Genomic DNA, 18,271 nt, shown 5'->3' with positions numbered 1-18,271 from the left:
GGCTCGGCTTCTCATTCTGTTTGTTACTTCCTCTATAGCTGGGCTAATACAATAGCCACTTTTTAATACAGAAAATTTATATTTAAATTAAATTAAAAATTCACTCACTGTGTCGTACTAGCCAATTTCAGATGCTCAGTGGCCACACGCGCTTCACGCCTACCATCTTGGACTGCACAGACACAGCACAGTGTTTCCAACACAGCAGAACTAGTAGCACGTGGCAAGCACTGCTCTGAACGTGTGTATGCTGCATCCATTGCTAATTATCTTTTCCTCTCAGATCAGAAACTGAGTAGCTGAATTAAAAACATTCTTTTGCGCTTTTTTTCAGTTGTTTTCTTCATACCCCTAAGGGCCTTACATTGCATTGATTTTCAGTGGTTACATTCAAAAGAGTGGGAAAAAAAAAAGACAAAATGATAAAATACAGCTTTAAACCTTTTGCTGAAAAGAGAAACCTATTCAGTTCCTAATAGATGCTTTGGTGAGAACACATGAGTTTTCTATCAATATGCTAAAGGTCAAAACAAGATTTAAAAAAAAAAAAAACCTCACAATTTACATCTGGATTGTACTTCATCTAGACCTTGATAAAACAATTGAGAATAAACAAATTTTCAAACAATTCACCACATTATTCCCCTGCCCTCTGCCCTTCTCCAGGCTCAAAATATCATGTTCTTGCAACAATAAGAAATAAAAATGAAACTCTTAACCTGCCCATTTGACTTGGTGAAACTGTCCTCCGGTCTAACGCTGGTATGTTCAGGATAAGACGACAATTCAGAGCGGACCAGGATCTCTGAGTACGCGCAAGTGGAAAGCACCACAGCCTGACACTTGCTCCAGCCTGACGCATTTACTGCCTAATTTTTTATTTCCTTTATGTTGGCCTCTGCCAAGACTGCTCCTGGGAATATTTTGCAGAAGCTCAGAGACTGAGAACGGCTTCTGTAAGCCCTAGAACACATTTTATTGAGAGGGTTTCTCCCAGAACCTTAACCTTTGATTCCATTTATTTGTCCTTTGTTCCCAGTGACGTGTGAAAACACAATAAAATTACGTCTGCCATGTCCAGGCAGGGGTGTTGAAAGGGCTGGTTTTATTTATCCCCTCCAACCCCTTACTGACTTTTCCTCAGTAAGAAAATCCTTCACACGTTTTCCAACTTTCGGTATTATTTCATTTCTCAGATCCATTGGATTAGTCACATCAGGGAAAAAAACTCTTATGGATCTCTGATATTTAAGAAACCGCTCTGGGAACGCCATATGCTGAGAATTGCAGAATGACACAAAATGCAAAGGCAAAAGAAGTTAAAACACCTCAAATGATTCTTTCTGAGTAACTTATCTTCAGTTTCTCCAAACTCTTACTACCTCTACCACTACTACTGTGTTCTGCTCAAAAATTGACCTCTTTTTGATCACCTTAGTAACCCTTCTTTGCGGGCTTTAGTTTGGTAAGAAAATACCAAAAGACTGGCCATAGTACAATTCTGTGTGGCCTGCTCGTAAATTCACAGTCACATCGGTGAGCAGCATCTTCTGCCCCAGGCAGGGAAGAGCTGGCTTACTGAGTCAACATTATGGGAGGCCCGGGCACAGCCAAAGTGGGCTGCTGTCTCTCCAAGGGACTTCGGCAGCTCCAGGGAACAAGGGGAAGTAAAACTCCCAGACACCCGGTATCATGTTGTCTCGTGGTTTCCATCCTGGGCCCCCATCTGCCTCAACTCTATATATTTAGAGATAACACGTTAGGTAGTAAATATTCTCTAGGGTAATATTTCTTATTTACCCTTTCTGGGGAGCCATGAGCCCCTTTGATAACAGTATATAAGATCTACATTATCTCCACAGATAGATTAATATACACTGACATGCACACAAGCTTTTGCAGACCACCTCAGGCAGACCACAGACGTTGAAACCAGCAGCCAAAGATTCAAGGACACTCCAGAATAACAACTTTGCCTTACAAGAAAATCTGGTTGAAATCCATAAAGCAACGGTATGCTCTGGAAACCACTGCATAACAACTGCAAATTTGGTTTGTAATTGTGTACTCTCAAGATGGTCTATGAACGAAGCTTCTGGATTTGGAAAACAAATTGTACAAAGTTCATATAAACTTAGGTGAGAGCAGAAGTCACGGGATCCCGCGATGTGTTTTATGTTCATTTACTCCGACCTGCCAGGACTTCATGCTCGGGCACCCAGTCATTTCCCGTGTTCTCTGGGGCTCCCTATCGAATCCTGCTCTCAGATCCTTCGTTCTCACTAAAGGGAAGACAGCTGATAAGCTAAATGAGGTCTGAGGGTTGCGGGCTTTGAAAGGGGGCAGGACTGAAGTGCGCATGAGAAAAACGGAAGTCTCGGGTTTTACTTTTATGTTTTAGATGACAGGCTATCGGGGGTGGTCACGTGACGGGGTCATGAACAAGCACCACAGAGGTGGCACTTACTCTGTTTCTGAGCAGGTCCAGCCTTGTTCACAATTAGTGGCCATAAATGGCTCGGATCTCACTTCCTCACCCACCCCTTCCTCATTCCCACGAGCTCCTGTTCCCTCCAGCGCTACGTTTAAAGTCGAGCTCAGGTGAGACTTCCTCGAGGAGACGAGCCCTTGAAGCAGCCGGTCCCGCCAGTGTCCGGAGGCCCCGGGCACTGCTGGGGTGACCTGGCGGCCCGGCTTGGCAAGAAGCCACTGTGTGACTTGGCTCATCCCTGTCCTCTCAGCCTGGAGGACCCTCTGCAGAGAAGCAAGTGTCCATTTGGGCACCTGGTGGCCATTCTGTAGAGACCCTCCTGCCTACATTGCATGGACCTGAGACAACCTGCTCAGGGGAATGAAAAGTGGCATCAGGACACCAAAACATGAAACTACTGGGAGAAGAGAAAGAACATTACATCTCTGTTCTCTAAGTCCACATGTTAATTTATAGACTGAATTCCTTTCACTTAATTTTGATAACCAGAAACATAATAAATTGTGTGTGTGTGTGTGTATATACACATAAGGCTCAGGACAGGATTACATACATTTTCCTTCTTTGTGTGTTTTGTTTTCTTCTGCTTTAGCTTTTTTGTTTTCCCCACCACAACTCAAGCACTGACCACCGTCACGAGTGGATGCGCTACGTGAGCTTACCTGTTACAGACCTGGTGGTAGCGCTTTCGTAAAGAGGAACGCCTTCCCCTGCGTTGTTAAAAGCTTTTAGGGAGATTACATAATGGGAACTCGACTCTGGAGAAAAACAGAAAGAATATGAATGTGTTGATTTATTTCATACACTGAAATACTCAGGATAAACATTTTCCTAAAATCAAATTTAATACATTCAATTAAGCAAATTGTTGTTTAAAAACAAGTGAGCTTGATTCTGGGAAGAAGGCAGCAGTGGTGTTTTGCTCTTCCTAAATTTCTACATAAAAAGAGAGTGAACGGCTAGATAGAAAACAGAAGGCGTTTGGACGCTGATGACAGAACGTGGTGATGAGGTGCACCCTCACACCCTAAAATAAACACGAATATAAAATAAATAAAATAAAATGGATGTGGACAAACCACGAAGGAACTGAGAACCTGTGTATTTCAGTATCTGTGTGAGAGAAAGCAGACGGAAGCATCAAATCTGAAAACACAGTAATTCTAAAATAACTATCCGGTGATGCTACAAAGTGCAAGCAGCCCAGCTGGACAGTGAGTGTAAATACTTGAAACTAACCCACCAAGTCTCTTTTCCAAGACAGGGCTCACACTGGGGACGAACTACCAAGAATATATTTAAAATTTATGAGTAGGATAGAAGCAAGAGAAATAAAAGGTCAAAGTAGGAGAAAGAAATAGTCATGAAAACTCAGGAAGCAAATGGCCCTAGTTCTTAGTGTGCATCAGGGATCGGCCGACTTTCCTGTAAAAGGCCCACAGAGTCAACAGAGCTTTGCGGACCATTTGTCTCTGTCACATATTCATCTATGTTTCCTTTGTTTGCAACTTTACAAAAACAGAAAAACCATTCTTAGTTCAGTGGGGCCCAAACAAAAACAGGACCTGGGCCAGATTCGACCCACAGGCTGCAGTTTGCTGAGCCCTGAGCCCTGGTCTAATAAAAACGACAGGAGAGGGAGCTCTGTGTATTTAGAAAAGCTACCTGAACCTCTTGGAGTGCAGGGAAACAAACCACAGAAAAGCATGCAACAGAAACCTGTCGAAGTTCAATTCCTTACAAAATAAAATGAAGAGAACAACACTCCTACAGACACACACACAAAAGGATCAAGAATACACAACAAAAATAGATTTAACGTGCAATTTACTGTTTCAAAATGAGCTAAACAACATTAGGAAAATGAAATGCCAGATATCTAAGAGCAACATAGGTCAGAATCAGAAAAACTCAGAAGTAAAATGCATAATTTGAAAAAGACATAGTTTACATGTAAGTGAAAAAGTAATTTTAGAAATAAAGGGTAACTAGGAGAACAAATAAATGTAACAAAGAGAAAAAAATTTAATTAAGTAAGAGGTCAAAAAGAATTTGGAAGAAAGTTAGAGTTGTTAGAAAAAGGAAAAGCTAGTATGTCAGTAACAGTTGTCCTTGAGCAAGAAAACCAAAGAAAGGGAACGGAACAAATATGTACCCAAAACGTAATTCAAGAAATTTTTGCTGATTAAAAGAAAATCTCTTAGGCATCTGGACAAAAGGGATACATGACTTATAAGAGGGAAAATTAGATTATTATCACGCTTTTTGACGCTCCCATTTTGTGCCAGAAGAAACTGAAAGAATTTATTTGAATACTCAAGGTAAGAGGATCTGACTCAAGGATTTCACAGTCCACAAAAGTTAACTTTAAATATAAAAGGCTCACCCAAAGTGCTATCAACTTGCAAGCAATCAAGGAATAGCGTTCCCCCGATCCTGAGAACTATGAGAAAATGAGCTTTAGACATCCGAAACGACCAGGGGAGACACTGACCTAATGGCTAACTAGTGAACAATAAATTTAATGAACTAAGACTAAATGAGGGTTAAAAGGCAGAGGTTTTATTTTGCAAGGCAACATGTTCTGATAGTGTAGGTGTGTAAGACAAAATTTAGGGAGATTATGGATAGTATATGCAAAAACGTTTCAATAATTATTAATGGTGACACTATTCTTATTGTCATTGTGGGACTAATGCAATATGAGACAGAGGAAATGAGTAATCAGGAGAAATTCTAATTCCATCATCTCCTGTGTCCTTGAGAACCAGATTCTTGGTGTGAACAAAAGTACAAATAGATGAAAAATAGAAGCGATTAAGTAAAGTACGGGGTTCCTAAAATTTAATTGGAAAAAATCAGTTTAAATTCAAAAGGTATTTTTATCTCTGTTCTAGTTCTGTCCACTGCAAACGTCTCGAAACGTTGACTCAACAACAGTAAATATCCCAGCAATCAGACTGGGATTTTGGGAAAAAAAGAGAATCTCACTGCCAGACTCGGAGAACTGGCTGCTTTCCGGTCTGAGGTAGCAAATGAGCCTGAGGTATCCGGACATTCCAGACAGAAAGGACACGATCCGAGATCATGTCAACAAGTCTGTTGAGGTGAAATTCCTTATAAAACAAAATGAAGAGAGTATCATTCTTACAGATAAGTATACAAAAAAAAAAAAAAGACAAGACCAAACATACGCAAGAAAACTAGGTCAAACCTGCAATTAGACTGTTTCAAAATGAGCTAAATGACATTAAGAAAATGAAGTGCCACACGTGCAAGAGTGACATGAGTCAGAATTAGGACAAACTCGGAAATAAGGCAGCAAGACTTGAGAAATCAACTTGGAAGAGGCTTCCACAGACCAAAGACGAGGACAATCTGAGCTTCAATAAATGTAACAGTTGCAATGAACTGAAACCCAACAAATACATATGAGTGCATAAATTCATAAAGCTACTTTAAAGAATAGTAAGAGTTAGTCACTTCTGAGGTTGACAAAGAACCAAATTACTACCTCAAAGTCTGGGGAGAGTCAAATATTTATCATGTTTTTCTTGAATAAACCCTACCACTGTATAGCCAAACAACATATGAGGGGGAGTATCTCCTTACAATATTATTCCAATGAATTAACCAAATAATAAAATGCAAATATTGCTGGTTTTCAGCCCCCATGAACAAACATCTATGCACTAAGCACTCATGACTGCTAAGATAAAACAGAGCTAGCGCGACATCACACATCTCTTCATGGAAGAAGACACTGCCCTGTAGGGTCCTGCCGAAGAGATGGGAACCACTCAGTCTGATCAAGCTCCAGGATCCAAGTGCCAGTTTGCAAGAAAAAAAGCAAAGGAACATGCTGAACTGCAACTTACAATAATTTATGAAGCTGTACATTTGTTGCATGTGGTTTTCTGTGTTTGTGTTTCAGCCTACAATAAAAAACTTTTAAAATGGGTAAATGTATCTGGGATGGTGTTCTTTGAAAAACTGAATCAGACAAAATCTTCATGAAACTTTTATGTGACCTAAGTGTAAACATTAAAGATTTGACATTCCAAACCACAATGACACAAGAACCTCAACATAACAAAAAGAATAAAATAAAAGTATATTTAATGGAGTCAAAGGGCTTCTATTCAGCAGCTTGCTTCACCTACAAGAGGGGAATTTATTTTTTAAATGCATGTTGTCAACCTAGTTTATCAAAAAGAAAGTAATCCGTCAACAAGCATTAAATGCTTCTGGAGATTCAAGAACACTTGTAAAAGACGGGGCTCTGCTGTCAGGTTACCCTCATATTTCCGGGCAGAGTAAACAAGGAGAGAGTGCATAAAATTAAGCAGTGAAGTGTGCGATACAACTTACAAATACTATGTGAGATTGGAGGCCTAAAAAATGAGTAAGGGATTGAGTCATCAAAGACTTCCTGGACTTGGAACTAGCACTTAAGGCACGGGGAGGGTTTACAGGTAGAAGCATGTTAGAAGGTAGAAAACATCGCAGGAAAAAATGAGAAAGATTGCAAATACAGTCAGGAAGATTAGCAAAATACTTTTCTACGAGGAAAAATATCTCTTATAGTTATTGGAGTGGAGTCCGATTTCACACATACACACTACAATGTAAACAAGTACATTAGGTTCAGACCATACAAAACTACCTTTTTTGGGTCAAACTGCACTTGGATTCATCTGATATACTTACACTATATATTGGCATTTATCTATGTATTTATCAAGGGAGTGAGAGACAGCCCAGGAATTCCGAACTCACATGCTTAGAAGTTTGAATTTGTTTGTTTGTTTTTGTTTTTAAATCTGACAGAGGGAGGGAGAGAGAAACAGAAAGACTGGGATACTTGGCTACAGTGTCTGAGAGACAACAGGGCAGAGAGAATGTTGGACAGGAATTCATCTGAGTAATTCATCTAAGAAGTGGGGCCACCCCTCAGCTTCAAGGTGTTATTAACATATGGAGAGCAGTCCCAGGGTTGCTTGATTTTCTGGAAATCCAGATTTTTATAGGATTATCACTAAATATCCAAATGTTGGCAAATATTTTAGATAAAGAAAATAAACCTGTGCTGGCAAAACAAAATACATCTCTGGACTGAATACAGGCCATGGTGACTAGTCTCTACCCTCAGATTCTTACATATACAACTACATGCAAATACATACACACACACACACACACACACACACACACACACACACACACCACACACATATGGAAAAACAGGTAATCAAGTCTGGACTTCCTTAGTTAAGATGTCAACCATAAGATTGACAGCAATTAACTAGAAACCATACGATGCAATAAGGAGGGTATGTATAAAATAAAGTAGGACTTGTTTCTGCAAGGCTAATGAGCATGCTTGTTTTATGCTGACCTCTCCAGTTTAGACCAGAATTCAGAGTGAAGTCCACTGGACTTGATCGGGGGGCTCTGAGCTTCCTGCTCAGGGTTAATGCGAAAGCTGCCACGTGGCTGACCTGGTCCCTATAGTGAATTCATGCCTTCATTTCTCTGTCCCTACCTCCCAGCTGCCCAGTTTACACCCCTGCAGGCAAAATACTCTGTAGAAGTCTCGGTAGCATTACTGTACTGTTGGCTTTCAGTTTTTGGAGTATGCATTATTTCTCATTTAAAAAAATAAAAATAAAAGTACCTTATCTGGCTCATTCTCATTTTACTGGTTTGAATTTTTGTCTTGATCTGAATTGGGACAGCGTGTGCACTGCATCCAGCAGCTGTCTGCCTCCTGAGCTGTATTCGTCATTTCTTAATCTCCCCCCGCAGTAAAGGCGAGGGAATCGTTACTTCATCAACTGATTCTTCTGATACCGATACCCACCACGTCTCTGGTCATCTGAGTAACGCTGGTTGCTTCCACTTGATGTCTGGCTAGTGGAGTACAGAGGTTTAGAATTTACTAGCTGTTGCATTAATGAATTATACTAACTCCTACATCCCACAAATTCTGACGATGCTGTGTACACCTTGGGGGCGACCAAGCTTAAATTTAAACAAAAAGCAGTAATGCCTTATCCTCGGGAAAGGTAAACAGATTTGCAGTAGAGTTACTGCTGATAAAAGAAGATGGCCAGAGTGAGGGGTCTTGAAGACTTTTTGGTTTGGTATTTTACTGTTGTCAGTAATTTGAGGATCAGTAAGTTCACTGACATTTCTAAAGTAACACAGGGTTGGCTGGGAAGTAAAAGACCTAAGACAACTTCACATCCCGTTCTAATTTTTTCAAGAAGCTTCCTTTTATGCTCTTCACATTCTACCTGCTGGTTAGCATCTTTTGGGCTTTCTCTGGTCTCTGTGCTTTTGTCAAACTGCATCTAGATCTACTGAGGACGCAACGGGATCTTTTCATGCCCCCATCAAGCTTGATCCAATATTGAATCAGCCTGAACAGCACACAAATACCACTCAGTTACTGGTTAATAGTGCACACTGCACTACACTGCTTTGATCCTCTCTTATATCGTGATGGTGGCATCTTCTTTAAGGGTGTACCGGGACGACGGCTGTGAGGGTGCACGGGGAGCAAGCGAGAATGAGGGTTTGTGTTTTCTCTACACGTAAAAGCAGTATGTCATTTACTACATCACCACTAGAGGGCAATGTGGGGCTATTTTTCTGCACATGCTCAGAGCTCTCAAACTTCAAAACCGATAAATCACAAAAGAATTGCCTAGAATTGCTCCCTCTTTAGAAGCATCAAATGAGTCAAACACATTTAATAGTATCCTAATGAATTCCAAATGAATAAATCATTAATTATGGTCAAATCCCAGTGTTCAGGAATACACTTAATGACAATTATAACAGCAAATTTATTTTTGGGATTTGCTGAAAAGTTACAGATATATAGGCTTGAAAACGTATCAATTGCCTCTGAAAAATAATGTAGGGCAGTATTTTCTCATCTGAATTCACTGTGATTGAATCATACTGCAGTAACTCGAATTTTGATGGACGTCCATGGGAACTATTTTTAATTATGGATGTTCTGAGCGATTCCAAAGATTTCAAATTATTGATCAGACTTTCATCATCGTTTGGCCAACCTTACCTATGAAATATATCACATTGGGAGAAGGAGGCTGAAGAAATACTTAATAACTCTTTGAGCATCCAAAACAGATGGCTGCTGGCCAGTGTTTTCTTTGGGCATGGGAACAGAAGAAATAAAGGCACCTTTACTGATTGTAGGGGTTGTAAAGACAAGAAATGGGCAATGGGGAGAATTTTTGGCTCTCCTTCCCCAGAGACTTGGTAGGTGAGAGAGCTTTTGTTGAGGCTTGGGTGAAGGTGGTGAGATCGATGCGGCTCCTCAGGGGCTGGACAAAGATGCTGCACTTGGTAACAAAAGCCAGTAGAAAGAACATCATTATGTTTAATTAATATTTTGTGTGAATTAAACGCCACCAGCCTGTTCTACATTGACAGCCCGTAGTCCTTTCTTCATTACAGATTATGTACTTCACTCAGTGCCAAGTGCTTGCCGGGGCCCCGTCTTCATGTCCCATGTCTTCTGCCCTCTGTCAGCACTGCCAAGAAGTCAATTAGAGAAAATCAGAGCGGTCGCCGTTTGCCTAATGCAGGCGCCTGCTCACTTCAGTGAGCCAAGGCCACCACGGGCATGGAGTGCAGGCCACTGGAACCCTGTCAGATGGTAGATGTGACTGCTCACCTCTGACCCCACTGGACCCAAACCATTTAATTAAGTGTAATGGGTGGACAGCAAACTCGGCCGATTGCACTGATCTCTTAGAAGGATGAGCAATTCATATTCAAGAAAGATGCAATTTAGACAGCACATTCAATACAGATACTTGTTTGTAAATTTAATTAATAGCTAATCTAACTAGCACCTTTATGAAGGCTTTCTTTTCTTCCTTCTCTTTCCCTCTCCTTTTCTAGGAACACTGTCCAAAGAATGGTCAGATTATAACGTGACTTGCTCATTAACCAGTCTTGCAGGCAAACAGACACTCAGCTAATCTATCTGAAGAAATATCTGAGTCCAAAGAAGGAGAATCAAGGTAAATTTTCTTTAATCTACCAAGGTCTATCACCCAGAGGGTGATCTGAACGTAGGACTCAGATTTCTTGATTCCAAACTGCACATTGTGAAACCTGGAGGTTCATGAAAAATGAATCCAGAGATGGTGCAACAAACCCTCTCACTTGCATATTCACATCCAGTCACATCCATCTACTCATCTGTCCATTCGCTTGTCAACTATCCTTGAGCATCTTCTGTGTGTAAGACACAGTTATCAGTTTCCTAGGGTATGTGAGGGTTTAAACCAACAAATAAACAAACCCTTATTCACCTCGATGAACGTTCTAGAGAAGCAGTACTGGAAGTTAAAAAAAAAAAATCAGAATGAAGTATTCTGGACTCAGAGAGCTTTGTGAAAAGATGGTACTTTCGGTGAATCTTGGTGAAGAAAAGTTTGAGGCGAAAGAGGGAGAGAAAAAGCAAATGCAAGTGAACTACGGTTGTAGAATCATGTATGTTAGGATCAAAACTTCAAGAATTACAATTTCTCCTCCTCCTCTCTCCTATTCCTCGTAGTAACATTTGCTGGATGCTTAATTAGACCCCTTGTTAACGACCTCACACCCTTTATTTTATGTAATCCTTACCTTAACCCAGTGTCTGGCACACAGTAAGCACTCAATCATCATCTGTCGAATGGATGAATGCTTGCCCCTTCTGTGGGTGGGTGGGAGGAGTTCTCATTCCCAAACTCAGCCCCTTATCCTTGCCTTTTACTGAAGAAGGGATGGTGAGTTGAAGAACACTTTGAACACATGTCAAACTGTGCTTTTGGAAGTGCTGACTCCTCAGACCCACGCAGTCCAGCAAAGATGGGAAAGGCACTGAAAGTGCGTCTACTTCAGAGCTGCGGTGGTTTCCAGGCAACGAGGACAAAGGCCTGGGCTGAGGTGGCAGAGTAATAAGGAAGAGGGAAAAGAGGCATGTGAGTGATGTAATTGTAGGTATATTTGGAGGGACGGTGGGAAGAGGGAAAAATCAAAAATGACTCCTCGATTCTGAGTCTGATGGCGCCATGAAACTACTGCTTCAACGGAGAAAGCAAGAAGAGACAGAAAACACATCTGTCATGTTTGGTATGAGAGGAAGGGGCATCATGGACAAAACGGACTGGCTGCTCCGGACTCTGTTGCCTACCAGTACCCATAATGAGCGCACGGACACAGAGAAGCTCAGGAAGAAGCAGATGTCAGAATCGGATATGAACAATCTTTGGTGTGGAGGACTCTTTCTTTAAGCCTTGAGGAACTAGTGTATCAGTCCAGATCCTCTTCTAAATTTTTTTTCCTATTGTCTCCACCAAATTAACCAGCTATCTTGGGGTTATTTAGGTTCAGGCTAGAGATTGTTAGAGCTGCTGGCTCCTTCCTGGAGAAGGTTACTGAATTTATGGAGCATCTTCCATCATATTTAAGAAAAGCAAACTTTCCTGTGTCCCGCATTTTGATTTGAAAACCAATTTTTCATCAACAATCTCAACAATGTTCCAAAGTACTTAGGGCAAGGATGGTCATTCTCATTTGAAAGATGGAGAGACGGAGGTCCAGTTGTAATCATCTCAGCCAGAGAAGACACAGGAGGAGCTCACTGTCTGTCACATGTGCCCAGACTTGCTCCTCCACAGTGCCAGGAGAGAACGTCTGGGGTTTTCTCTGGAATATTCAGCAGAGCAGCCTTTGGTCGCCAACAAGAGCAGAACATTCCTCACCAGCTTCAGTTGGTGAGGGGACGTGTGACTTGGCAGAGAGCTCTCAGAGTCAGAGCAACGGCGGAGTAAAGGCCTAGATGCCGGAGCACCATGGACAGCTGACAGACGCGGCACTTAAGGAAATAATTGCTCAGTCAAGCTTTCCACCAGGAAATTGCCAGAGACAATATAACCAAACATAGAGGTTTTTCTCTTTTTGTTCACATTTCTCAAAGAAATACTGAATTAAATAAAAGACAAAGTGAAAGTATTGTATAACCATCTAAGGATTCAATTCACAAGAAACACAAATACTGTTCACTTAGCTGATTGAAGCAAACAAATCATGCCTTTGGCTTAAAAGTCTGTCAGACTGACCCCTACCATAGAGGGAAAATAGCAGAAAAAAGTAATAAAATAAAATGGTTTTGGTTTGGAATTGGAAGAGGAGGCCTATTGTTTCCTCCTACAAATGTCTGCCTTCCCCTCCTCTCTTCCTACCTTCTGCCAGACTTCCTGGGTTTTGTCTTCTTTCCTCTCCTGACTAATTCTGTCCGGCTTCTGGGAGAGGGGGCAGGAACAAGGAGGGAGAGGGAACCACAAAGCGGAAAACAAAGGGAAAGAATAGGGAGCCTATGAACACAGAGACACTGAGGAAAAAGAGCAGATGTGAGTGCAGGAGCAGCGTGTGTGTTTATGAGCGCCTGCTGCCCCAGCTACCAGCCTGGCCGGGCTCGATGGCCCCCGCGTGAGCCTGAGGGGCGGGCTCTACGACGGCCACCAATCCAAAGGTGAGAAAGCGGGGCTCAGTGACGGCCACAGAGCTGTTAACCAGCAGTGCTCAGGTTCAAAGCAGGAGGACCAGGCGTGTCCTCCTCTCCAGTCCAGCCGCCTTCCAGTTACTGTGGGGTGAAGACTGAGCAAGACAGCTTGATCAAGAGGTCCCCAATGGTTACCCCTCTTTTTGAAGATACCAAAAAAATAATAATAATTTGGGGACTATACCATGCCTCACATTAAGCGGAGCCCAAGTTGACATTCTCTAATTTTTGGTGTCTGAGACATGTATGCACACGTGTGTATCAGAATAGCCTGCTCGATCTGCCAGCTTCCAGATTCGCTCAGCTTCCTGCCTTCAGCTGGGTCATGTGTCTTCTTATCTGATTACCGACCTTTAATTACCCATGATGCCAACTAGAGGATATTCAAACACTCTAGTGACGTGCAGCCTGCACATATACATGCCTACACTTACCTATAATTCTAGTGATTACTTTTCTCTGTACCGTTGTATCTGCGTTCCTCATTATCTTCAGATTAAGTTCCCTTTATGGTAACCCACTAAGTACTGCAAAACCGTGTTGTCCTATAGCACCTTCTGCTATGATGTCAATGTTTCATAGCGATGCTATACAGTAATGGTAGCCACTGGCCACATATGGCTACTGAGCACTTAAAATGTAAATAGTATGATGGGGAGCTAATTTTTTTCTCATTTTATTTAATTTTAATTAATTTAAATCTAAAGAGCCACATGGGGCTAGTGGCTTCCATGCTGGACAGCACACCTATGCAGAAGCTCTGTTCACCTTTCTCTCTCGTGGTGTTGCCACAGTTACAAAGGTCTTTGTGGACAATGCCAAGGGCAGATGGGGCAGAGTCAATGTGAGGGTTCCCGCTGCTATTTTTCCCTTCAAATGTGGAATAACTCACTACATATACATACTATGGCTTTACAGCCTGGGCTGAAGTTTAATTTAATAAGTTGCATATAGGTATCACATTTGATGGTAAAAAATAAAGCAGTTGCCTTGTATCTGATTCAGTTTCTTATAGATATCTTAACTGACTTCTATCCTCCTGGCGGCAAGTTTGCCTGAACTGATGGAACTTTTGAGTACTCATGCTTTTCAATAACATGCTCTAAAATTTGGATCTGCTGATGTTTCGAATATGTACTTGACACGGGAAAATGTGTCCAGATGGAAACTAACCTGGTTACTAATGGAAAGGGAAACATTACATTAATAATAATTCTAAGGTGGCTGTAAACTTGAACTCATTTTTAACCTCACGCTTTAATGAAACATGAAATGAAGTCAAAAGAGTTAGGGAAGGATAAAGAGCTGATAAAAACAGTAAGTGCTGATGAAAAATGGCACAAGGAATACATCATGAGGCCATTTGATCATCAACAAATACAGCTTCTGACCTAAGTTCTCAAGAAACTCCACTAGCATTTTAGTTACCGACTCAGACGGTCCTGAGTGGGTAGAAGAGGGAGAGAAAAAAAATTGAGACACAACTAAATGGGCTTAAAATGACCTGAGCCAAGAGTCAACCAAATGTTAGCATTAACAGCAACAGTCAGTAGATCCATGGGAGCAGAACAATACGCTGTCATTCTCAGGAAGCCAGTGAAATAAGAAGCAAAGTCCACTTGCTGATCCAGCAAAACATACTGAATTATAACATGACTGATATAGATCTGGATTTTAATGGACAATTTAGTACACGATTGCTTTAAATTGACCTAGACTGTAACACAGCTGGCTGCACGTCTGGAAAATTCCGCTGAGAGACTGTGAGCAAAGGGAAATGATAAAAGAGCAGCCCACCCAGTTGTGGGGACACACATGGTGAGGCTGGGCTTTCTTCAGCATCATGTTTAGTGAGAACTGGGAAGCAGGTAAGTAGGCAGGAGAGAACTTGAGAGACGTACACTCAGAGGGGTGTAAACCTAGACACAGGATGACCTTAGCGAATTTACAAGGTCTTGGGTTTCAGAGAGAATCACTGAGCTCTTAGGGTTAAGACTGAAAAGGACAGAGTTCTTCCTTCTGGATAGATTGCATGAGGTGGGAATAGCAAATATTTGTATAATAACTATAAATGGAGTATAACTTTTAAAATTGTGAATTACTATATTGTACACATGTAATTTATACATAGTATAAATATACATATATGCATCAGCTATACTTCAATTAAAAATAAATTACTTACTCAATTATAAACAAAAAAAGGTTGCTTTAACCAAGTGGAATCACACGGCCCCCCCCAAAATCATATATATATATATATATATACACACATATATATGATTATATAGTTGATTATTGAGAACAGTATACTCAGTGAAAGCAAAAGATACTAGACTCAGAAGAATAAGGATACAGATACAGAAGTACATCTCTATGAAGTTCTAGGACAGGCCAAGCTAATCCGTGTTACTCAAAATCGTAACTGGCTGCCCGTGAGGGGTGGGAGGTTGACTGGAAGGAGGCATGCAGAAACTGCGTGTGGTAATGGAAATGATTTGTATACTGGTTTAGTTCTTGTTTATACAAGTGAATACATTTGTCAATATTCATGCAATTGTACATTTACTATCTGAACATTTTACCACGTGTAAATTTTTCCTTAGTTTTAAAGGAAAACTATCTATTTCATGTGGTCAGAAAAAAGATATATGTTGATATAGTATTTTAAAATAACTAGATACCAGGTCCACACTTAATAATGTTATTTGTTTTATCATCATGACCTATTTTGAATGCCACCTCTTAAAGTTATTCATTATAAGTTTATTTAAAGTTTTGTTCACTTTTTTACGGGTCCTAACTTTATCTTTGATGCCTACTATGTCTCTGCAAGAATCATCACGTTGGTGTAAGGGTGACCAAAAGCTAAATTTTTACATCGCCACCCCTGTTTGCATGCAATAACACTGACAATGGTGGTTCATTTGACTCTCTGCAGATTACAGAAGGACAAACAAAACAAACGAGCAAAATATTGTGCTTCTGATGAGTTACTCCCTCTCCTTTGGGTGCTCACCAGCCCCACTCCCTTTGAAAACTGTGAACTGGGATTATTCTTCTGACCAAAGGACCTGGCCTGGAATAACTTATAAGGCAAGAGATGTCTCTGATATTTGCACCTCATTATTTTGAATATATCATTTAAGGGAGAAACAAAACTTTAAAGAAGCTGCAAATAGAAAGATAATCTTGCCACTTTAAGACTTCAAAATCTGAAATATTGGTTTGTAATTTGTTGTTCATCTTATTTATATTTGTCCTTGAGTCACCATTGGTTGTTATATTAAATCAAATCCAGCAATAAAACATTTCTATCAATGAAGAAATTCAAAATATGTGGTACTTCCTAAAAGTCTTTCTCAACAAAGATTTCCAAAAGACACTGTAAACAGAAATATCATCGGAATAAGTGTTCAACATCTTAAGGAAACAACTTGGATAGGACAAGACTCACTTGCTTCTATAAACTCTATTCTGTTAGTGAAGCATCCTACTGTGTTCTATGTCCACCCCTATGCCCACACTACTGAGAGACACATTCACGTTTGTATATTTACTTCAGTCCATTATGTTTTGAAATTTTTTATGTGTTGCAGAAAAGGCAAAGATCAAGTCTGAAAAATAAATTCAGAAATATATGTAGAACTTGTCCAGATACCATTTCTAGACTTTGTTGAATATCAAAACTACCTGGGTGCTCTGACAACTAAAGGAATTTTTAAAATATTGTAAAACATAATAAAGGGTCCAAATCCCAAAGGGAGAGCTCCAATTATTTTGCTGTTCAAGAATTTTCCTTTATTAGGCATTACCTGAAATGGGACTATCAAAGACTAAGATTCGCTTTTCCTTTGTAAGTGTAAGCAGTTTTTCCTGCATTGTAATTACTGTAAAATAACTCAAATCAAAGTAAAAATTATAAAGTGAGGAAGTAACTTAGAGGTACTTAAGTCATCCTGCAGTAGTTTCAAAGATAAACACAAAAAAATATTTTTCAGTGATGAATGTAAACAAGTATCCCTTTCTAGGATTCAACACAATGAATAGGGTATGAACTGTATTTGTCACAAATGTATCGGTTAAGGTACAGACCAAGTTGCTAGAATAAAGAAACACAAAATAAAGCAGCTTCAAGCGGAAGTGACAGTTTAGAAGTGAGTCGTCCATGTTGGTCATGTGGCTTTGACATCCTCTTAACTTGTATCTCTCAGTCTAATTCCATGACATCTCCCAGCCTAGGGGAAGGGGAAAGGGCCTGAGGGTGCCATGTGCTCATGCATTCTGTGAGGGTCAAGACCTGAGGATGGAAATGTCACATTTACTTATATGCATTGGCCAGAACTCAGTCACACCACCATCCACGACTGCAAAGAAGGCCATGCAGGAAACTTGCCTTCAGCTGGGTGGCCATGTGTCTTGCTAGAATCAAGTAGGTGGGTCTACTATTAAAGTCACTGCCTTTGGAGGAAATTAGAAGAGACAATGCATGGAAAGTTCTTTCCAAATGAAAATGAGATAAATATCAGGATGTTTCAGAACAGTGCTGATTATTTATACATGTACCTTTAATGCACATGCCACTTGTGAGAGAGAAACATCCTTACTCACTCTGAAGGCACGGACCATTTTTCCTTATTTTTCACACCCCCCAGTGCCTACCATAGTTCCTTATATACAGCAAGCACTTAAAAACTATTTGTTGAATGACAAACATGACTGATTAAACAAAGGAATAAAAAGGTAAAAAAAAAAAAAAAAAAGCCAGAAAAGAAAAAAAAAAACCCTAATATTCAAAAAGATGAATTATCTTTGCCAAGGTCGAACAGCTTATGGCTGGTAGAGTCAGGATTCAACCCAGATCTGTTTGAAAGTTTTCTCCTAAGAGATTCTCCTTCAAGAAAGTTCCTGTGATAAAACAAGCCATCTGCTTGAGAGAAGCTCTTCCTCCGTAAACTGGAAGATAAAATCTGCAGTGACTACAGCTTTGTCAGCAAAGGATTTGTTGTATTTCTTTTGTGGAATGTGAAAGACACTCATGTTGGTCTCATAAATTTCCTGAGCAATCACTCACTGTTTTCTCAGGCTTTTTGATGTCAGAGAAGAATGCGGTTGAATGATTCGCAGATGAATAATTCTAGTAAGAAGGCTCATTTCCAGTGTGCTGCCTTTTTGCTTACGAT

General features: G+C 40.4%; 1 protein-coding gene across 3 annotated transcripts in view; it reads right to left on the bottom strand.

Moving 5' to 3' along the window:
• DCC (DCC netrin 1 receptor) overlaps nucleotides 1-18,271 on the bottom strand; it is a 985,342-nt gene that overhangs the window by 122,752 nt on the left and 844,319 nt on the right. For all 3 annotated transcript variants that reach the window (XM_010961349.3, XM_045521525.2, XM_074355181.1), the window contains exon 16: nucleotides 3,154-3,249. In XM_010961349.3, the coding sequence (XP_010959651.2) occupies nucleotides 3,154-3,249 (96 nt within the window). The remainder of the gene's footprint in view (nucleotides 1-3,153; nucleotides 3,250-18,271) is intronic.

Source organism: Camelus bactrianus, chromosome 30 (genome assembly GCF_048773025.1).
Source record: "Camelus bactrianus isolate YW-2024 breed Bactrian camel chromosome 30, ASM4877302v1, whole genome shotgun sequence".
In the NCBI taxonomy this organism is placed as follows: domain Eukaryota; kingdom Metazoa; phylum Chordata; class Mammalia; order Artiodactyla; family Camelidae; genus Camelus; species Camelus bactrianus.
This window is presented reverse-complemented; position numbering and strand designations above follow the sequence as displayed.